The sequence below is a fragment of the Falco rusticolus genome, chromosome 3, assembly GCF_015220075.1.
Source record: "Falco rusticolus isolate bFalRus1 chromosome 3, bFalRus1.pri, whole genome shotgun sequence".
Taxonomy (NCBI): Eukaryota; Metazoa; Chordata; class Aves; order Falconiformes; family Falconidae; genus Falco; species Falco rusticolus.
The window spans coordinates 81007248-81030290 of record NC_051189.1 but is presented as its reverse complement, the minus strand read 5'-3'; the positions used below and the strand labels follow the sequence as shown (position 1 = coordinate 81030290).

Below are 23043 nucleotides of genomic sequence, written 5' to 3'. Positions count from 1 at the left end.
GGTATTCAAAGACAGCTTTCGTCCCTTACCGTAAGCTTTCCTAGTTCATGCCTGTGTTCAGCCATGGAGCTTTTTTAGTGTTCATGTCCTCCAAAAGGACATATTCTAAAAAAGCCATGAAGTGACTTCCTAATACAACTTCACACCTCCCCAGATGCTAGTTTCAAATTAATCATCTGTTCTGGAGACAGCAGATGGAAAATAATATCCCTGATAAAATGGGTCTAATGAGAGCTGGAGGACCTGTGCTGACTGCTAATTTTACAAGGAGTCCCGAGGAGATTTTTGACTGGTTAAAGGAGAAATATTGATGTTTGCTGTCTGCAAAAATAATCCTCCCACTTAGTTGATATTGAAGAACTTTGACAGATAGGAGACAGATGGGAGACAACTGGCCAATCTATTTTGATTTTGGCCTTCCTCGAGTTCAGGATCTGGGAATGACACTTGGCTTTATTTCTCCGTCACAGAAGTGAGGCGACGGCCTGATTTGAGTGCTATGCCACAGCTCCAAATGTTAACATCCTTCCCCGCTGCTAGGAGGAGGACGGAAGAAAGAAGCAGCACATATCACTTCCCAGGATACCAACAAAAAGGCCACTATCTTATCTTTTCAACTAAAGGTCCCTCAACACAGGCACCAGGAGCAGCTCTGCAATCAGCTCCTGCAGTAGGTCCTACCTAAACGCTGTCCTTCAGCCCTCCTTGTAGCTTTTTCTGGTACTGTCCTCTGCTTTTCTCCCTGGACCCCTTCTTTTCTACCCTTCCACCCTCAGGCCTTTTTTAAACTGTGTTTTAGCTGCCCGGTTCCATCCCCCCTGGACCACACTTCTCCCTCCCTCAGGTCTCGCTCCCTTCCTTCCTCTCACCCACCTTTCCTGTCCCAGTTTTCTCATTTACTTTTTCAGGCCTGTCTGTTGCGGGGAAAGCATAACCTGTCTAGCATACAGCTAGACAAAAGCCATGAACTAATTTCCCCTAAAATAGATCAGCCCCCTTTCTAAATCTCTTAATTAACTATGTTCCCAGCCATCTCCCTTCCTCCCTGGTCAGACGCATAATGCTTCTGTGCTCCCTGCTGTCCTCGTTTTCCTGCATCTCTCCCAGCACAGGCTGCTACTGTTACAAGCCATCATCTCTTCAATAGGAGCAGTCTTATTTTCGGTACAGCAGGAACTTCATCCTGCCCTAGTTCACGCCGTGCACTTTTCCTTCTTTCTTCCTTGCACAATTTGTTGCTGCAGCTTATCGCACACGCTCTGCTCCCTTCCTGCCACAGCTTCAAAGCGCTCCAGGTTTTTTCATGTGCCTCTCCCCCTGCTCCAAGACTCTGAGCGATACAGAGAACCTCCTACAGCCAGAAAGTAACTGTGATTTTTAGTGATGATGTTTGCTGTAACTATTTAAAGCGCACTTAAGAAGACATATAATAAGTAGGTTTGAGGGAAGTGGTAGCAATCCACCCACTACGTTCCTTTTAGCTAACCCTTTAATTAAATATTAAAGATACGGTTCTCAGGAAGACTTAAAATACCCCACTGACAGAAAAAAGAGACAGGTTAAAAAACAGCAGAAAAAGATATAATCCCCCTCCAAAGACTTACCACACCTTCACACAGCTTTCAAAGTCATTTTACTGTGCTGATGAGAGAAGAGCTTTTCCAAAGCCAAATAACAAACCTTATGCTTTCCAGTGCTAGATCCCTCTATATGTTCTCAGGGAGTACCACTAGGGATTGCAAGTTACTTGATACCTAACTAAATGTACTAGTTTCCTCTTTCATAAAGGATAGCAGGAAAAAAAAATATAAACCTGAGTAAATAAATTACTTGAAATGTTATTCCTCACTCAAAAGACACATTCTGCTGTTGGATGCACAGAATTGATACACTGAGGGAAAAAGTACATACGCACCATTTACAGCATCATCTCCAAGTATAAAGCAGGGTGAGATAGATCACAGCAAGATCTGTGCAGATTTGTGGTACGAAGCATTTCCATTTATAACTGAGATAAGGCACACCAGGTGGGTACCGCAAACAGTTGGAGGAGAAAGAGAAGAGGCAGCTGATGGAGATGAGAAGTGTAAGAAACCAGTTATGTCCACAAAACTGAGTGGCTCTGACCCGCATAACCATTTTAGGGAGAAAAACAATCAAAGCCTCCACTATCTAGCTGACAAGCTGCTACGCTGGCAAAGCATCTACAGATAAACCGAGTGATGTTTTTGCATCAGTACTGCAAGAGGATCTGCTGCTGCTTTGCTTGTGTTTGAACTCCATTGTCCTTCGGTACTCTTTTGTTTTTCTCTGCTGTGTGTAGTTTTAAATCAAACTCCAAACCCCCAAACTCTCTGTATAGTTTCCACTGTTGCTATAATACAAACAGAAACTGGTCAACCACTTTAATTTGGTCTTGTGTTAAGCCATATAATGGAAAGTGTTTTCAAACACAGTTTCCCCCCTCCAAATCAGTCTTACAATCAATACCGTCCTGCTTTCAATTAAAATATCACCACAACAGATATATCTACAAGGCGCCTAGAATTTCACAATAGAAAACCTATTACTTTGAATACAAAATGATTGAATTCCTGAGGCAACAGAAACGATACTGGTGATTTTATTCGGCATGTGTCCAATACGATTTTCCATTTGGAAATCCACATTCTTTAATGCTTTTCTTATACCATTCTAAACATTACCTTCAGCTTTTATGGAGTCCCTTGGAAAGTTTTTTTTCAATTTGTTTACCAGAAAACGTAAATCTTAACGATTAAATAATAGGACATTTATATACATCAGTGGATTTCTCAGATACTGGGCTCTAAGTACATACAATGTCTATTGAGTGAAAATAAAAAAGAAAATTCCAGTCATGCAAATCATCTTACAAACCATGTTCCATTTGACTTGAAAACTTTTACTCTGTTACTGGCATATCATTTTAAAATGAAGCAGATCATTTTAAGGTTGCTTTGTCCTTTTCCATTTGTTTGTTTTGCCATTTGAAAGAACTGACAGGCCACATGCTACTGCAGAAGGTACCGGCAGGGTAATAATGGTTCTGCTACCACCAGCCAACCACTCCAAGCCCTGGTGCAGATGTGTTTAAAAAAACCACCTAACCTTCAGCTAACGGCACTGGTTTATTTCTGAACAGCACATCACAATATCGGCATAGATAGCACATTGTAACTGGTTGGGTGATTCCACTTAATTTTTCAACACTAGGACCTTTCAGCATTTTAATTCTGGTTTCATTTAGGAATTAAAGGTCATATATAGAGCACAATGAGGTCTAAATTTAGTCACAGCAGACCACAGTTCCACATAAAGACAAATCTTCAAGTTATGTTGACCTGCTAGGAGACAAAGATAAACAGCACAGCAAACATGTACCTGCAATGCACTGCTTCCCTATTAAATATTAACTGTTTCATTTACATTTAAATGAACTGAGCAGTAATGGATAGACTTTCCAGTACTGCTGTTTGGTGCTGCTGTCATGGAAAGAAGCTGAAGACAATGTGGGCTGTATGGGGGCAAATGACGCAATCTCAGCATCCGCTCAAGTGACTTCAATGATGAGCATTCTCCAGTCTTGAAATATAATCCTACACAGCATTTTTTTTTCTCTCCCTCTGTAAACACATCTGTTCATAAATAACTTAGATGTCTCCTTGACATTCATGGTATGTAACTGAAGCTGAAGTAGAAAAGGATGGGCGGTGTACAGCACTGAGGAGATGTCACAGTACTTTTGTTCAGCATTTTTGTCAAGTGCAGGTTGCTAACATCAGCCATCAGACACGGGTGGGGTGACCCACCCGTATTTTTCATGGGTCTTCACCAAACTCTTAAATGTTGCTTCAGCTTCCTTTCGACTGAATGACTTTTTTGATTTGCCAGCTTTTCTGCAGATACGGCCCTGCACCAAACAAAAAGAAAACCTTCATTAAACATATGAACATGCAGCTGGAAACCACAGCTTAACTTTTCAACACATCAAGCCGAGACGCATTCACTTACAAGTACCAGAAAGCAGAGTTCCCAAGCTGGGGAAAACAAATGCATTATTAGAGATGATAAAAAATTATATGCAGTAAAGGGGAAAAAAACAACCCACACAGAAAAAAAGACATCTGCCGGGCTGTTTCTTCCCAGCGAGCCCCTGTGTTGGCACGCTGCCCTGCATGCAGCAACCAGCGGCTGCCGCTGCAGCCGCACCACACAGCTCGCCTCCCTCTCTGCTGCGTGGGGACCTCTGCAAGCAAACGAAGGGACCTCTGCCACACATTTGGCACACCTTGTATGGTCAGGGCTGCAGCCCTGAGCAGCCAGGGGCCACAAGAAGCACACCAATATGCCACACACACAGCACCTGGGCATGGCGGGGCACCACTTGCCAATGGCTCCTGGGGACACACGGGTTTTGTGAGCGTCCCCCACAGCCCTTTTCAGCTGCAGGGGAGGAGAGGGCTCCCCAGCCTCCCCAGCTTCTTCTGGTCCCCCAAGGCCAGTGGCTGCAGGTGGAGAAGGCATCTCTGCTGCAAGTGGTATCAAGGCACCAGCTCAGGGCTGGGGAAACAGAAACAGGAGGTTTCAAACCAGTTTTGATACCACACATAATATAATCCAAGGTGCTCAGTACTACGGAGCCAACTACCTTGGAGAACCATCACAAAATCTGTGTGCTATGTCTCAGGGTTACCTGCATCTCATACAACGCTCCCCCCCCCCCGCCCCCAACACAGAATGTCACTAAAAATTACATCCATCCAACAAAACACTCTCCGTTCTTCTTATCTGACCCATGAGAAGTTAACAGTTCTGGCATTTCTCAAAAGCAGGAGCACCTTAAAAACAACTTGCTTCCAACCTACGTAAAAAATTCTCGGCTATCACCACTTCGTGACAAGTCTGATAATAAATGAAAACATACACATTTAAACATACTGCATCTTTATTACTTTGCAATTAAACACTATCTCTAAATGCATGGCAGTATATAATTTCAAATACTTGTTTTGCAACAGAGATATTTACTGAGTTATTAATAGCTTACTTCACTTTTCACATTGGTCCATGTCAATTACCAACTAACAGACACGAGAAAGATTTATTACACTCTACAACAATAATACCCTTCAAAGTATTGACGCCAATTGGATTTGTCACAGAACAGAAGTTTAATTATTAAAGTCACAAGTCTAATAATTTTATAACTGTTTGATAGACTGCACTGAAAGCCTTTTTTAGAATAAATGGTATTTGATGAGTGGATACCATACTACAGTGTTACAATTATTAAGAACCAAGTTAGTGTGTTCTCCTTTTTTCCATTCTTTTCCTCAAAATGATGCATCAGGCTGCATCTTTTGCCCCCCATATTTTACTGTCAATTTGGAATTTAAATCAAAATTTGTCATTCATAATCTCATGCAACAAATAATACTGAGACAATAGTCAGGTATATGGAGGGGGAAAAAAGAAGAAAAAAAGAAAACAAACTGTCCTCGGAGTATCAAAGTTATTTTTACAGACTAAAATGAGTAAGATCAGTCTGCCATGTGGACAAATCATTTCACTATAGAAAGCTGTCACAGTATTGCACAGATACGCTTTTGTGTTCAGCTTCACTCCTATTACTACAAAACTATGGACATGTGACAAAAAAAGCTGTTTCCTACTCCTGTTCTAACAAGTCATTTTTCTGTGCAGTTTGACTTCTCTTTTAGAGCCTACCTTAACTAAAGATTAGAAACAGCCTCTAATTCCCACCTCGATTTATCCACAGCCAATTTATACCCACTAGGTTTTCACAAGAATAGCTATTTTACCTTTTGATGCTTTTCCATGCCTTTCCCTAGTCACCATTTACAGACTAGCAATGTATTTCCTCTTTAAATACCCCCTGATCAACTAAACAGCAAGACACCTTCCCCATCTCCATACTAATCTGGCAATTAATATATCCCAAATAAGGATGATGAATGGTACTTGATTTAACACCGCTAATAAATTCTCTCAGAAAATGTTCCTTTTTAGTTATGACAAAAGGAATAATAAAACTAGCTAACATTTTTCCAAAACCTCACTGACTAATTATCTTGCATCTCCTGCAGGAGTATTTTTGTTGTTACAAAACATGTTTTCCACTTTCTTCTTAATCCGAGCCTTTGTTGGAAGCATACTTAGAGAAACACAGGAAAAGATAAAGCAACAGAAGATGAAATCAGTAGAGAAAATGCTGTATTCAAAAGCTCACCAATGCAATACTTCTGAAAGTAAATATAAACTTACTCTACTACTAAATTTCTGGATTAGGTCCATTTGCCATCTCTTGTCTTACACGTTATTTTTTATCAGTTAAGGCTTTGATACCTTTTTGAATTTCATGCATAGCGCCTAGCACAGTATGATCCACATCTTCCTCAGCTTTATGAAGGTATTAATACTAATCTGTACCTAGAAATAGGATCTTTGTATGGAGAACAGCTATCGCTTATGTTCAGTGTCAGCTGCATATTGCTTTCAAACAAGGAAAAGTAGGAATCCTTCCGTGTTGAAATAACACAATTAATATCATTACATCATCTAAAATGTTTCTGGAGCCACAGCAGATGAAATGAGCATCTTTCTGTGAGTTTTTTTCTCATAATTCTTTGTTATTAATGTAACGGATCATTAAATCCACTTCCATTCTGGCACCATATGCAGGCTGTATGTAAACTGCATCATCAAAGATCAGCTAATTCTACCCCACTGTAGCCCATGTATTTCTATGTTTATACAGAAACCATGGGTGGCATGGTTAGCACTGTCTCTTATTAACCAATATCCTGCCAGGTGTTTATAATTTGGATAAAATTTAACCTTGTGGACTGAAAGTTACCCTTTTTGGTGCCTCAAGTAAACCTGATGTAAAAGAAAGGAGGGTGGAATTTCAGTCAACCAGTTCAGATGCTTTTGAGCCTATACTCGGGTGTGTCTACCATCTTCATGATTTTTAGCTTTTTGCCATTCCCACAAAGCTCTTCCCAAGTTCAACTGAAAAATGGCATTTTGGACCCAAGTGTCAAATGTTTTAGCAGGCACCGTTACCAGCTCTAACTACAGTTTATTTTCAGACTGCTACTTAAACATGCAGTCATTTTAACTCTGGTCAGAAGACTATGAACTGCTGCATTCTGTGATAAACATGGTAAATACAGTATGTAAATATGGTGCTAACCATAGGTCGACTGCGCACAACTATATTTTGACCAATCTCTAAACTACGCGTGTCACTACTGCCATGGTAAGGAATACGGGTCATTTGCATGGCCAGTGTTTTGATGTGTCCAGCACCGAATCAAGAAAAGGTATCAAACCGATACCTGAACAAGATCAAGATACTCCACAAAAGCTTAAAACCAACAGAGATAACCCAAGAAAGCCTTGCATAAATATATTAATGTCAATTTACCTCTGAGAAGTCACACCAGCAGCTTATTTAAATACTTCCAATATTTTCACTCACAGAGTACTTTTCATAAAGCGATAACTGAAAATTAAAATAAAGAGTTGGAGAGAACATTTCAGATTCTGCCATCTGCTGTGACTTCATGTACTTATCAAATGTAATTTTAACAAGCTAGAAACATATGAAAGGTGAAAGTAATGTCACAGCATCCGACTGATTTACACAACGATGCTGAAATGCAGGGGGACAGGTACTGCACTCAGCTTCCTCACTCACTGGTGCTCCTATTGCGCCCAGTTTGCATGGCACAGTAAGCAACTGCATGCCACTCATCTACTCTTTGCCTAATGGGTTTGAACAAACAGCTGATAAGGATCCAGTCTATAACTGGTAATTGCCAAAAGAAAGATCTCCTGGAGCACCACCTACTGCGGGTAGCCTTCTCAGGGCCATGGCCATACCCAGGGACCGCTCCCCACCGTCACGTTCAGCAAAAAACCTGGGGTAAATCTCACATGATTTGGCACCCACCTTTACAGACCAGTGTGAGCAAATCTGGGAGCTTTTCTACTTCTCAGCGATGCCGCAGCAGTCCCCATGTTTTTTTACAATCATGAACCCATCAGCATGTCCTCCCTTTGAGGACACTATGTGACACTGAAGCACATCCTCAAAAACATTCAACTCGACATCTAGCAGCTCTTGAAAGTCCTTCAGCGTCATTATCAGCAATGTACCATATCTCTTCTTCCCAAACACCACCACATCACAAAGTGGTCTGAGACAAGAGTTATGTCCTCTACAGAGATACCAAATACGAAGCCTGAAACTCTTTAGCCCTGTAATCCCACTACAGCCATGTATCTGCCCACGTCTGGCCTGTGTGTCATGAGAAACAGTCCTGACATTTCTTCTGGTATTTCCAGAATCAGGATGGCCTCAAGGGGATTTCTTTGGCACAGGAAGGGCTTTATCTCTTGTCAAACCAACTATAGTAGCTCCCAGGTCAAAACCCAGCAGTGCTGGCACAGCACACAGCATCAGTTGTGCTTCCACGTCCTATCACTTTTGGCACTACCTGGCAGGACAGGACCATGTAACAGTGGCCAGCCTCTCACAGGATCATGCAGTCACCCAAGTGCTGCCTGGAAAGGACCTACAGAGGTCTCCAAGTCCAACTTAGACACCTGGAGCTGAGCTGCTGACACAGGTCAGTAGTAGCACTGCGAAGCCAGGTCCTGAATCCTTCAAGGTTGTGCTCAGTCCTGATGCAAGTGCCTGTGTTACTAGGTCCCAAATTTTCAGAGATTTATTTTATGCAGTCATCAGCCCTTACAGGACTCTGTTTTATTCTGGGAACAGCATAAGGCCCTGTGCTACGCATCCTTGACCTACCACAGCAACCCCTTCAGGCACATCCAGATATTTTTTTCCTGGACTGGTTAACCAAAAGTTGTATCCATTGCAAACAGGACCCAGCTAACAGACTTGGAAGCAGGCAAGGCCTCACGTTATTAGTGCTGGTCTTGACCCAAACGCCTCAGCCTTGCATTCCTTTCATTAATCCTGGATATGCAAATAACTCAAGGTTGGTCTTCCAAGGGCAAATCATACCTGCCTTCCACACATGCGACTAAATGTGGCCCATCATTTAAGCCAGCATAAGGATGCACGGCTACATTTTCATTTTCTCCCTTCATCTCTTAAGAGACCTCTATGGCAGGCTCTAGCGACCCACTTCTACGTAAACGTCAAGAGACAGAAAACAAGCAAAGGTTTAGAGAGGTACAACACAAAAGACTAGGAAGTCACTGTGCCACATGCTGCAGCTGTAGTGATCTCTCCCAAGGACAGGAAGGAGACCCACAAGGACATGCCCATTTTCCAAGTCTGTTGTCCCAGGCTTCTCCGTGGATGATGCAAAAATTGTGGGTTTTCTAAGAGCTGGAGCACACTATGAGTCTCCAGCATGTAATGTTCCACTAACGTGCCAGTGACTAACGGCTTCGGGCCTCCACTGTTCAAAGTCACGTACTATGCAAACATAATCAAATCTTTTCTGGTAAGTAACAGAAGAATACAGTGTTTAAGCCTGAACCGGCCTTACGCTAGAATATTTAAACAAGTTTTCAGAGAAAAATATTTCCACTGGCTTTATGGAAGCAATCAAAAGTCGAGTAATGCTGAAGTGAGCGACTGTCATGCTCTCAGTGCAATGATTGCAATGTGTCACAACATCACTGTTACAGTGCAATATACACAGCCTCTCCTCCCAATTACATGGTTTATAATTTTTTTCCTTCATGTACTGATGAGGCACAGTTAAATCATGTCTCAAAAACTGCACACAATTTATATTGCACTATATATAATTATTAGCTATAGCTAAAACAAAGCAGTATAGATAATGATGCAGACAAATACTGCTAATGTTGCAGCATAAGTGAATTAAAAATGGGATGTTTTCCTGCAAATGTGTAATTTCTGAAGCAGTATTTCCACGCCTTTTTTGGTCTCCTTTTTAAGAATAATCCACACAAAGAAGTGAAAACTCAGCAAGTTCTGGCTTTAAAGTATCCTATAAATTGCTCCTTCTGGGAGTGTGACTGTTCTTTGCCCAGGATCTGAGTTCCAGCTGAGTAATTATTAATGTTCGCTCATCTGTGTGCAGCCTGGTGAAAGTAGCTCTTAATCAATACACACCTGCAGCCCCAATCCCTGTTTGACAGTTGCAGAGCACTGCGCTGCTCTTCCTCCCCTTTCTCTAAAGTCAGCACAGAGTCAGCAGCACAATTTCAGTACAGACAAGGGTTAAGAATCTCCCTTACTGCATATTACAGGTGGGACAAACTTGGCCTTGCCGAAAGAACAAGAAAATTTTGGCAGCCGACCACATTCTTGGAAGGTGCCTCTAGCATCTCCAGGGAAAAAGGTGCCATCTTACAACACGGTGGGCTTCTGTCAAAAGAGGTCGTCCCTGTTCCCTGCCATCAAACGGGCACCTGCTAGTCTAGATGACAAAGGGAAAACTGTTTTCTTTCAGTCTTCTGCTGAGCATCCTGGACTACCTGTCTGTGGAACCAGGTATCAGCAGAGTTACTGAGGACAAGTCCAGGTGAACAGGCTGCGAGCATGACAGCCCCTCTTTGCATCAGCCCACAGGTCCTCCACATCACGAACCTGAAGTTATCAAAGCTAAAGACACCCACAGCTGTAAAGCCAACCAAAACAAACAATCTGGTGTGAAGGGTTGTAAAGACAAAGGAGCCAGAACCCCAACAACGTCTATCACCACATTTCCCAAAGTTTCACCATACTAAAAAAACCCCGATGAGTAAAAAGCAGACCTACCTCTGGGCACACTTTCATCAAGCTAAGACCAAATTTGGCAGGATTAGAGTCACAACCCAATGCGCTTTTCCCCCTCCTATTTACACAAATGCGTCAGCCTCTTGAGTATGATATGTTTCATACTGATGCACACAGACACCTACTCACAGAGCCCCCACTTCTGAGTGCTTTCAGTACGTATCCTCAAACAACCTTTGGAAAGAGGATTATCTATGCTTCACAGGTAGGACAGACAAATAAAGTGAAATTATATGACTTGCCCATGACTGCACCTGAAGTCAGTGGCAAAACCTGGAAGCTAAACTCAGATCACCTCCCCTCAGCCTAAGTGCTCTAACTGTGAAATGTCCTCCTCCCCCCAAATAATTATAGAACACTTCAATACTAGGTATATTTTAACAGAAATAATCTTGTGAAATTTATAGAAAATTTGACATTTATAGAAATTCATAGAGAATTTGAAAAATCAGTAACATCAATTTCTTCTGCTTTGTGATGCTGTAGGTTTTTTTATGGACATGTTGGTATGGAAATAAGCCCTACACTTTTTAGGGCAGCTGGGGGTTTGTTACCATTTGTAACACACACCTATAAACAGGAGATATACTTGGTCATTCCACAGCTCATAAAGCCTGACCACGAGAAGCATCTGAGTTCCAGGCCATGTCATAACACAACCTTACTCTTCCTTCCTCAGGTTTATTTTCACTTGTCTTTGAATGCAGATTTGAGACTGTGACCGACTTGTAACTCTTATCAAGGAGTCACTGCAGAGGTTCCAGGGGTTTTGGAGAGCCTGCACACAAAAGGATTAAATCAATGAGGATCATAGATTCTAACAACACATATGAAATCATGAAGCAGATAAAAAAAACATTTTCCAAGGACAAGCTCTGCACGTGCACGAGGCAGGCACACATTTGCCACACATGGCTGAGTACAGGCACACCTGATGTCAAACTCCTCAGTTTGACTTTTAACTGCAACGGGCCAAATCAGACTGGCACCTTGTTCCTGTTTCAGAAAGGGAATCACCTGAACGCCTTAAGTGTGGTGCCCACCTCCCTGTTTTGTGCAGATCAATAAGGACTGCAAATCCATTTTCATCAAAACACACTTACGCTTCTCCTCAGCTTATGCTCTTCCGATTCCCAGTGCACTGCTGGTTTCACTGCCAGCCAGGTTAAAGAACAGTATCATGTCCTTCCCATGCAGCTTGTCCTGCAACCTCCAGGATGCACTCAATGACCGCTGTTTCCAGCCGGAGTTAAAGACCAACGCTGTGGAGCACTCAGCACCCTCTATAAATGGCTCTGTGGAGTACAACTCAGACCAGCCACACGCTTTTCAAAAATACAGTGATGTTCAGGAGGAACCTGGTATTCCATTTATAAGTGAGACAACTGGATCTTGCGCACATTAAATTTAAGACATATTTTGAGCTTAACCACTGAAGTTCCCCCTGTCTAAGCGCAGAGTAATTGCACCCAGCAATTCTCTTATCCTCCCACCTCCCTTTGCACCTAATGTCAGCATTGCCTTTTTTGACAGTTACAGAAGAAGATACTTCGTAAACTGGAAGCTGCATGTGAAGGACTGAATACATCAAGGAAAAGAAGAGATCTTCACTGACTATCAACTCAAAGGAGCTTAGAAGGGAAAAAGAAACACAGCTAATATTACGTTACTTAACCAACATCCCACCCTGTGAGAGTGGATGCCCACTCAGAAGACATGCCTCAGATTGCAAGTGGCAATAAGACTCCCACAATACAAGGACCAGAATTACTGTGGAGTTACATATCTTTGATCTGGAAGCCTCTGGTCATGCACGGAAATCCCTGGGTATTATGTAGATGCTAGGAAATCTGTCTATTTTCAAGGTTACCCTGTGTAAGGAAGAGTAAATCTTCCTCACAATAGAAAGTGGGTTATTTAGGTTACTCCTCCAGGAGGAGGACACAACACAACCCCTCGGGACCAAGCTTTCTGCATTTGAAAAAATACAGCTCTTCGGCAAAATATCTGACAAAACACCCAAATACTACACACGTCTCTCTAGCGAACACTTTCACTGAAGAAAATGAGGACTTCTTTTATAAGTCAGGGAAGAAGAATTTTGCTCTTCTGAGCAAATGATTTTTTTTCATGATGCAAAGCAGCAATTCTTTTAAATTCTTATTTAGGAGATCAGCCAAGTATTGCCAGGAAGAATTAGTTCTACTTGCCATAACAGCATGTTTTAAAATAAGCAGTTTGTTTCAATTTAGTGATTTAACTTATTTGATGACTATTTTAACAATAAGGATGATAGCTTAAAGTATTTTAAAATGTTCCTTTTTATGCTTTGAAGGGGTAAAATGTATATTATGTTCTCCCTGCTTTTTGAAAGAATTAAAACAGCCTCCTACTTCAATGAGTTGGAATCCCTGTGTCTTCATTCCTCTCAGCAGAATATATTTGCATAATAATAATGGATAGTCAGAACAGCAATATATCAGAGGACACATGAACAATATTTTTTCCAGCCCATTCATCAGTCCCAGCATCTCAACATAGCAAATATGTATGCTCCCACTTAAACTTCCAGCCTAGCATTTATACCTTTTCATGGGGAACAAGCCCCATAACACACTCTTTGTCTCCTCTGTAATCTTTGTATATGAATCAATGTGCTTTTCAACCACAGACCTAAAGCAACATTTCTTCCTTTGACAATAACTGACATCATTTGCTCGGGCAACTAATAGAAAGCAAAAAGCCAGTTTTATTTTGTAAGGCCCTAATATGATACAATGGCTCCAAATAATTCAGAAACCACTGTGTTCTCTATATCTTTCCCCAGCCTTTGAGATTAGCTGATTTATTCACGGCCACAGTCCTCAAACCCAGCATCTGGAGTATGAAAACCCATGGATTTGCAATTAATTTCTGCTATGCATATCTGAAAGACCTGGAGTCTGCTGACCTCCTGGACACCATGCAAGTCCCATCTGCTATCTGCTCACTCATACTTTTGTTTGAAAGGATGAAGAGGGAGTAATTTAGATTCTGATTAACAGCTACCTTCTGTATCTGTTTTTCATAAAATAAGCCTATTTCTCCTGTTTCAATCTGGTAGAAGTCAGATGGGACACTCATATTTTTAAAATGGAAGGACAAATTAATCCAATAGTCACACTAGGCACATAGCTCTTGAAGTAAACTAATGATTTTCCACTGAGGTATTTCTAACATTACAACACAAGGGATGAAAGTACTATACACCAAAAAACTTTATTTAAATTCAGGGAATTTTCCAACAGAAAATGAAATCTTAATTACAGATTATATTTTGATTTTGATTTAAAGCATCATACAGAAGCCCACCACAAGAATACTCATAACTAGGGGTTCCCTATTCCTATTTTAGTATGTCCTGACAAATTTTTTTATGCTCTTTCTATTCATGGGAATGGTAAGGGAGTATTTTCCTCAAAAAGGAAGAACTTTTTCCATGACATATTCTGCAGTCACCAGTTACCTGACAGCTGTCTTTGGCGGGCAGTCCTGTCCCCAGCATCCACCGAGAGTCAACAAGTGACTTGTAAAAAAGAGGACACAGCAGCTACTGGTGAGCACTGCTGGAAGTCCTCAAGGCATCAGGTGCAGCTTCAAAAAAAAATAAAATTAAAAAATCCGGATGCATTATTTGGACACCAGCATAGGTAAGATTTGTCCTCTTAAACTTCTACAAAACTAGTGTCAAATCATTCCTCTCCAGTGAGAAACAACGTATCTATTAGAGGACACAAAATCTCCTCCCACTTTTGGGCAAAGTCTGCTCTTTTTCATTCGGCACAGTATTATCCGCTGTGTTTTCAAAGGAGAGAGATGACTGCTCCCTGAAACACAGGCGCTGGGCTCAGCCGTGTGTGTCGCTCAAGGAGAGCCATGACAAACCTCCCGCTGCTTCACCTCTCTCCTACGACCAGCACTGTTCCTTCTTCCTTCCTTCAGTTATTAATATTATCATGACAATGGCACTGTACCAGGATGTGGAGAGCAACAGGCTCATTTTCAGATCTCTCTCTTAAATTATCAATAAATTATTTTAAGGGTGCTGCTAAGAAGGAAGAACACTTAACGGGCCACTTCCACATCCCAGACAGAGCCAGACAGACATGGGAGGCTCTGCCTAGACAAGCATGTTGAACAGTTGCCTCCAGGACAACAAACAACTGGTATTTAAATTATTTTGTTAGCATCACCCCACCTCCTTGGCTGACACTCCAGCTCCGTCGCGTCTCACAGCTACCATTTCATCGGCTTGGCAGGGCCAAGCATTTCACCCATGACGACGGGAGCCAGCGAGCAGCTGACTGACCGTGCAGGAAGCAAGGACAAAGTCATCCTCTTAAAACTAAGGCTACAGTTGAGCTAAGGACAACACCAAGTTTTTTAAAATAAGATTCCGGATCTCAAACAGTAAACAAACTTAGGCCTTTGATGTACTGAAAATTCCCCTCAAGATACTGACTAGAGCTGTGTGAATAATTGATTTTCTCAGCTGAATAGCTGAAGCAACCAACCAAACAAACCCCAACTTGTTTGTTAATTAACTTTTTTTTTCCTTGAAAACTGAAATAAAAAAAAAGAAAGCGTAGTTTGGGACTGTTGAATTGTTTCATTCAAACAGAAGTTCTCTTTCTTCCATTTTAAACCTTTTTTTTCCAGACAAAAAATGTCTGAAAATGCCATACTTGGATTCATGATAGGAAGCAAGGGTATGCATCCCATAAGGTGGGACATCTCTAAAGCAAGGTCACCTGAGGCGTATGGTTCCTGCTTGGTGAAACCTGGAGAAACAGCCACCCTGCTTTAAAATCCAGTCCCTGCTCAGGTTTGGGAACCTGGACCCAGGTCTCCCCACATACAAGGGCAATGCTGACAAGGAACCAAAAAGTGCTACCTTTCAATTTCTGCGTTGCACGCTAACATCTCCTTATGGATGTAATTCCTGAGTGAAATGTTCTACCTTGAGAGACGTCAGAACGACTTCTCAATTTTTCTTTTACTCTGCTAAAAGGTCTGTGAAATCCTTTGAAAAAAATCTGAATTTGCCAAGAAATCTGACTGCCCAAAAATGTATTTTCAGTGTTAGTTTTGTCTGCTTTTTGATTGCTTCATCAAAAAAGGTCACATAGGTTCATAGGGTACTATTAGCTCTGACAAAACAACAGACCAAGAGCTATGTTTCTCTCCGAAGAACCAGCAGAGAACAGCAGTGTTACAGCTACCACAGCAAACGGGACTGATAAAAACCATTGAATTAAATCAGCCACCTCAGTTTTATCACTCGAAGTGCCAAGAGGAGGAACGTACGCTGGCGGGAAGCTCAGCCCTGCCCACTCATACACCACCGAGCCCACGCTGGTGAGGTGCGCTTTCAGATGAGTCACTGGCTTATTCAGAACGATTTCATGCCAAATCACGGTGCTGCACGATGGTGATGCTTCTCTGGAAGGTCCCATTTACCCACCGGTGCCGGCAGCGCCACATCTCCCACTTGGCCTCGTGGCTGCCGCCATTTGCTCGTGCAGGGTCGTTTTGAGGCTGTGCAAGCCGGACCTCACCCTTCCATCCTTCCTGATTAATAGCAAGCATGCTGAATATTTCATGCTGTTGCAGGGTGCAGGCTGCTTACAGAAATTATACAATTAACCTGGAGTAAGCCATCGTTGTTTGTTCAGGACGGCTCCTCGCAGGCACTGAGGCTACCCACAGCATGGCCAAGTTACCCAAAACCAGCCCTGCAGATCTGGGCAATGCTGCACCTCGGTGCTCAGTGTTCGACGGCAGTTTTCATTTAAAAAAATAAAAATGATCAAAAGTAGATTACCTGTAAAATAGGGGAGTGCCTGTCATATCCTGAGCCCTATTATGCAATGGAGTGGAGATTACATAACGAGGGGAGTGCGATTACAGGAGCGTGGCTCCTGTGATGCCGAGCCCGGCTGCGATGACAGGCTGGCAGCCCATCACAGTCTACACCTCTGCAACCAAGAAATTACACTTATTGTCAGTACCACCTATTAACCTTTCCACTTGGAGTGAATGATCCAAGATGTTGAAACGTACACGCAACGCCTATTTAACTACTAAATTACTGGCAGCAATTTATTCCAGCTTTTTTTTCCTCTCGCACGGATTATCTTTTTTTTATAATTAACTTTGTAAACTTCTGAAAGAATGTTATTGAAATGCCTGCATTTTAAATGTATTTATTAATGATGCACACATAAACACTCTTATCAGAAATTACTACCACTTTCTGGAAATCTCTTAAGTGGTTTCGGGAAAAAAACTGTCAGATTATATAGCTTAATATTCATTGCTAATAAAACAATTTAGTGGTTTTCTTCACTGAGCTGTTTCATGATCCCAGTAAAACTTAATTTAACCCTTTTACATTCAACATTCAATACTGCAGAAAGATGCTGAATTCTTAAGAAAATTGAGAGAATTTAGCATTGTCCTTCTAAATTCCTGTTTAAAATAATGAGAACTATGATCTCTATTTAAAAAGAGATGGATTAACAAATAGTGAGATGCAGCAAGAGTAGCTACATAACTCCAACATACCCTGGGCTCAATGTAAAGTAAGCCTTTTTTTTTTTCTTTTTCTGGTACATTTTTTTTTTTTTATACCCCAAGGTGACCTAGGAAACTTGACCTCTTCAAACAAAGTGCAGAGAAAAATACTACCTGATTAAAAAAAAAGGGAGCAGTAGCCCAAATCAAACTGAGAAAAAGGAGGAAAACCCACTTACAAAAGAGTCCATTAAATAATAAAAATTAATTTTCAGTCTTAAGAGAAACCAAGACTTTACTTCTGCTCATGCAAGCAGTTCCATGGAGGCAAACAGGAGTAACCTCCTTTTTAAACCAACAGAACGTATGTTATTATTTACTCTTCCTCCCCTCCTCCTTGCCAAGATATGAATTCAAGTTACCTAGCATCATTTACTGACAGATGTGGAGCTGTGCATGTCCCCTGGGTTCAAGGGCATTCATGAAGTGAACAGGAAAATCACCCTGTCCACTACAATAACCATAAAGGACTGGCTACAAGTTTCACGGCAGTATTTACCCATTTATTAAAAACCGCTTATTAAATACTTCTCTTCTAAGGATACTCTGCAGGAGAGAAAGGGAAAAAAACAAAACAAAACAAAAAAATCCATAAACCACATTGACTCAGCTCAGGCGAGATCCTCTGCCAGGGGCACCATGCACCTCCTCCGGAGAGGAGAGCTGGCAGGAACCGTCTGGCCGCTGCAGCTGCAGCACGTACCCGAAATTATGTGTTCCTTTCAGGCAGGGAGATTCTAAAGCGGCACAACTTTGCTGGCAGCTCACGCAGCAATTCCAAGCGTGACCCTGTGCTGCACCTCTGCCCTGTGTGCCAAACCCCAGGCCCAGGGTGGCCTCTCCTCCCCCCCACCCCCTGAGGGATGCTGTGCAGGACAGCACCAGACAAAGACCCGGGGGCAGCAGCTCCAGCATCGCGCCCTGCACCAGAGGCAGCACTTCATGCAGGAGACCAGCAAGTATGGCTGACGCGCTGGTGAAGGGCAGGAGGCGGAGGACCTGAACCCCAAACCCCTCTGGAGCCTGAAGAGCCCTTTTCACTTTGTGGTGAGGGAGGTGGCCCTCGGGGGCAACGAGAGTGACATCCTGGCACCGCACACAACAAAAGACACGCAGGAGACTGCGATGGATGCTTGTGCTCCCTGCCCCTCCACGCTGCCCCGTACCTCCACCGCACCTGCCCGAGACGGGCAAAACACGTGTGTCCCTGCCTCCTTCCCACCAGCCACGCCGGGTCCTCGGCGGACACCCGTCCCCCAGGCCCGGCCAAGGTCGGCCACAGGCGGGGCCTGACCCACCGCCCTATGGGGTTCCCATCCAAGTAGGCGCGCAGGCACATAGCCCCCTGCCCCACGCACGCAGAGCGGAGCCCACCGACCCCCTACCTGCCCCTTGACCAAGCTGGCCGCAAACTGCCTCATGACGGCCTCCACGGTGTAGGCGCTGGACCAGCCGCGGGGGGTGAGCAGCTCCATGCAGATGGCTCCGCCGTCCAGGACGTAGCCGTTCTCCAGGCGGGGGCTGAGCACCCTCATGAAGGGCGGCGAGAAGGGGAAGTTGTCGGGGAAGGTGAGGTTGAGCAGGATGTACTCCGTGTTGGTCTCCTTCATGTCCTGCCACAGCACCGAGTCCTTGTCCACCTGGTGTAGCTTCACGTTCCAGTCGAAGAGGCTCTCGTCCACCAGCTCCACCGAGATGAAGCGGTCGCTGAGCCGCGCGATGTCCTGCAGCTCCTTCATCAGCCGCCGGGTCCGCACCTGCGTGCAGTGCTGCTGCCGGCCCGCGGGCGCCAGCGGCCCCGACCCCGACGGCAGCGGCACCAGCGGCGCCGGCCCCGACCCGCACCCGGAGCCGGGGCCGGGGCCGGGCCGCTGCGCCGCCTCCTTACCGGCGCCGGGTTCCCTGGCCGCCTCCCGCGGCTTCTCCCTGCCGCCGCCCGAGCGCGGCTGCGAGGGCTGCTTGGAGAGCTCCGGCGCCTTCTTGTTCTTGTGGCCCCCGGGGCTGCTCTCGCTGCTGCTGCTGCTGCTGCAGCCGCCGCCGCCCCCGGGGGGGGCCTGCGGCTGCGGCTTGTTGCTGCTGTTCTTCTGGTTGCCCCTGCCCCTGAGCGAGGAGCCCTGCTGGCTGCTGCTGCGGTGGTGGTGGTGGTGGTGGTGCTTGGGGTCCTCCGTGTCCCGGTTGTGCAGCCGGATCAGCCCGATTTTCCGCAGCAGAGTGGCCATGTTGTGCGCGGCTCCGCTCTCCCTCTCGCCTTTATGGGTCGGTGGGGTTTTATTATTATTATTAATTTAAAGCCCTGCTCAGCGGATTTGCTGCTCGCGGGGGAGGGGGGCACGGCGCTGGGCGGGCGGGGAGGCCGCTGCCGCGGGGAGGGTGTGCGGCCGCCGGCCGCCGTTCAAACGCCTCCCCTCGCTACGGCTGCTGCGGGCAGCATTGCAGCAGCGGGGCTGCTCCCAGGGACATCACGGCCCCGCTGCCGTGGCCATGATCCCGTGAAAAGGAGAAGAGGAAAAAAGACACCCCCAAAAAAGAGGGAGAGAGATTAAAAAGGAGGGAGAAGAAACCCCAAACCACCCGCAAGGGAGAGCCCCCCTCCCCCCCACGCACAGCGGGCGAAATCGCCTGCGCTGCAGATGGCTTCTCCCAGCACCTTCGGCTCGCAGCCGGCCGAGCCAATCCCCGGCGGCTCCCCGGCGGGCCGGTCCCCGCGCCGCGCCGGGCGCCTCCCCCGGGAGGGGGGTGGGGGGGAGGCCGGCGGCACCCCCTGGCTCCGCGCTCGCCCGCAGCGGCGGAGCGCGCTCCGGCCCTTTGTTCGGCGCCGCCGGCGGGGGGAGAGGGGCCGCTCGGGGAAGCCCTGCCGCAGCCCCCGCCGCCGCGCCGCGCACCCCGCGCTGCCTACGCGCCTGGCGGCACCGCCGCTGCGGGCCTCGGCGGGGCGGGGGCGGGGCGGCAGGCGGCGGGGCCCCGACCGGCCCGGCCCGGCCCGGCCCGGCCCGGCCCGGCCCGGTCCGCAGCGCCGCCGCCCGGCCGCGCCGCGCCGTCCGCTCCGCTGCGCTCCGCCCCGCGCTGCGGCAGCACGGGCAGCGCGGCCCCGCCGGCCGGGCGGGCCGGGGGCGGCGGAGCGGCGGCCGCGGGTGGCGGGCTGGGGCGCGGTAGCCACGGCCCGGGGGCAGGTCCGCAGGTGTGGGGGGAGGTGTGGCACCCCTGCGGGTCTGTACGCGGGTGTCGTCGCTCCCAGGGCCAGGAGATTGCACGCCGTCAGGGTTTAGTGCCCATGTGTAGGGCACACATGTAATGCAGATACACGGAAACTGTGTGGTCGTGTGTAGGGACATAATTGCTTTTAAATGCGTCTCTGTGAATGTGTTTACTGTGTGTACATCTACCCACCTAGACAGATAATCGCATATATAAAGCATATACCTATAAAAATCGATACATAAATGTGGATGAAAAATAGATACAAATACAGATGTGTGCGTGTGTGTGTGTGTGCGCGTATTTCTGCATTTTTTTGTGTCAGGGAATGATGTGACAATCTTGTTTCTTCAGCACAGCAGGTATGCATATTCCACCCCTCTTACACCTGCTCACCTCCACACCGGGTATGTCCATCCTCCTGGGACTCTGTAGTACAGGGAGGAAAAGCTGATTTCGAAAATCTCGGTCCCCACAGACTTTCTTGCCTTCAGAGACCGAAAAAGGAAAAAAAAAACCCTACAAAAACCCCCAAATGCTTTGAACGAGGGAGTAGTGAAGGCAAGGCCCAAAGCATGATGACATCTGTTCTGCAGAGGACATAAAGCAATGGGCAGTGTGTGCATATAGCAGCATTATATTCCCTAACACCTTTCCAAAGCAAACACCCCCCTTGCCAGCAGCATGCTAAAATACTGTCTGCTGTGATTTTGAAGAGCGGCCTATGCTGGGAAAGGGATGCTGTGCTGCTGTAAAGATCTCCAGAGAAAAACGGCTGAGTTTCTTGAAAGCTATCTGCAAGGCACTTTATGTTTTCGTCAAAACTGGGCAACTGACTCACTTCCAAAAAAATACTGGGGTCAGTTCACTTTTCAGCTTGTTTTTCCCTTTCATCTTCCTGTTACTTGAATCACTCCACTTTTACCAACAGGTCCATGTTTGGGAGGTGACCATTTGCCTGCGACCATTATATCAAACTGGACAGTGTGAAATGTAGCCTCTTTGCCAGGCTTTACAAATGGACCCAAATGATAGGTCAGTCTGAACTGCCACAGATTAAAAAGCTTGCTGATCATAAAATCAAGATCCTAGAGGTAGTTATATTTGTTTTTCTAATATGGAGTTATCAAAGGCTCAAAATCATCTTCATAAAATTGCTGAGAAACCTTCTTACTATGTTGTTCATCATTTTCATTTATTTTACCAGTTTGTGCAATGCACACAATGTGCAGAAGTATTTATTTATTTTAAAATCTTACCTAATAAGGTAGCAAGAAAATTCACTGTGTGGGATCCGTATTTGAGGAGATCACAACAAATGTAAACCGAATTATGGGCCACATGGTGTAAAGAAGGAGGAGGGGCACAGCAGGACTCCGTGGCCCAGGCAGGGCCGCACTGCTGTTGGCTGCACCGTGATACTGAGGGACTGGCGGGATGGTGGCACCGTTCTTCAGCTCACTTTGGGGGAGCAGGGTTGAAGGAGTTGGAGGTGGAGGCCTTCTCCTCTTGCCTGCAGAAGACCCTGTACAGAAAGGTCAGGAGATGCTAGCAGAGCTGACCCACATGTGATATCTGGTGCATCTCTCATTCGCCTCCTTTGAACAGAGAGAAGATAGAGAGCTGTGGGCTAACTGTAGGTGATGGCTCAGGAAGCACAGATGCCACAACGCAGTCCTTGTTTGCTCCTGCCCTCCATGCTGCTGACCTTCCCAGTCCACAGGCCTGTCAGTGTGATAACCCTTGGGGTTGCCTTGATCCTTCGTGATGTGCAGATAGCCGGGGTCTCTTGCAGAAGGTGTTTGCTGAATTCCCTACTTTGAGGAGATCTGCATGTGAAATACTGTTGACAGAGTATTTCCTGGGAGGTCAGAAGTCCTGGGGAATGTAAGGTCGGTGGGCTGAAGCATCTGGGAACATTCTGTCCATCTCATGTTCCTCTCCTACCTTCCTTCTCACCATAGCCCACCCTTCCTGAGTGAATGAGGAACCTCCAGTTTATAGGCTATTGGGAAGTGCGTCCAAGCCTTCCGCTAGTGACCTTCTGGAGTGCCACACGTGCTGCCCCCTGCCGCTATTGATGGCCCATCCCTGGAGTTGAGAAATTTCTGGAGTGCAGACAAACTGCTGGCAGACATTTCGTGGTGTGTGATGCTTCCAGGTAAGCAGTGATCTGTGCTTTGATGAGCAAATGACTCGAGCAGGACTTGCAGGGGGAGAAGCTAAGGCACAGAGGGTGATTTCTGTTCCTTTTGTTAGCAGATGGAGCAGAGCACAGAGAACGTAATGGGACAGGTCAGCAGGCTGCTCCTGCTTTGGGCAAAAGCTTGAAGTCACAGAAACTTCACCCACAGCTTCAGTCCTGGTGGGTGGTTGTGCAGAGCAAGGCATTAGGT

The 23043-nt window shown here is 45.5% G+C and overlaps 1 protein-coding gene across 2 annotated transcripts; it reads right to left on the bottom strand.

Moving 5' to 3' along the window:
* Nucleotides 1-2605: 2605 nt before the first annotated feature.
* On the bottom strand, nucleotides 2606-20385 carry UBE2QL1 (ubiquitin conjugating enzyme E2 Q family like 1). Of its 2 annotated transcripts, XM_037381526.1 has the most exons (3): nucleotides 20100-20385; nucleotides 18838-19700; nucleotides 2606-3931 (listed from the first exon to the last, which is right to left on the bottom strand). In XM_037381526.1, exons 2-3 carry the CDS (start codon nucleotides 19669-19671, stop codon nucleotides 3800-3802), a joined length of 966 nt encoding a protein of 321 aa, XP_037237423.1. In that variant the 5' UTR covers nucleotides 19672-19700; nucleotides 20100-20385; the 3' UTR covers nucleotides 2606-3799. The 2 variants fall into 2 exon arrangements, with proteins under 2 accessions (XP_037237423.1, XP_037237422.1); XM_037381525.1 differs by having other exon boundaries at nucleotides 18838-20384.
* Between the last annotated feature and the right edge of the window lie 2658 nt (nucleotides 20386-23043).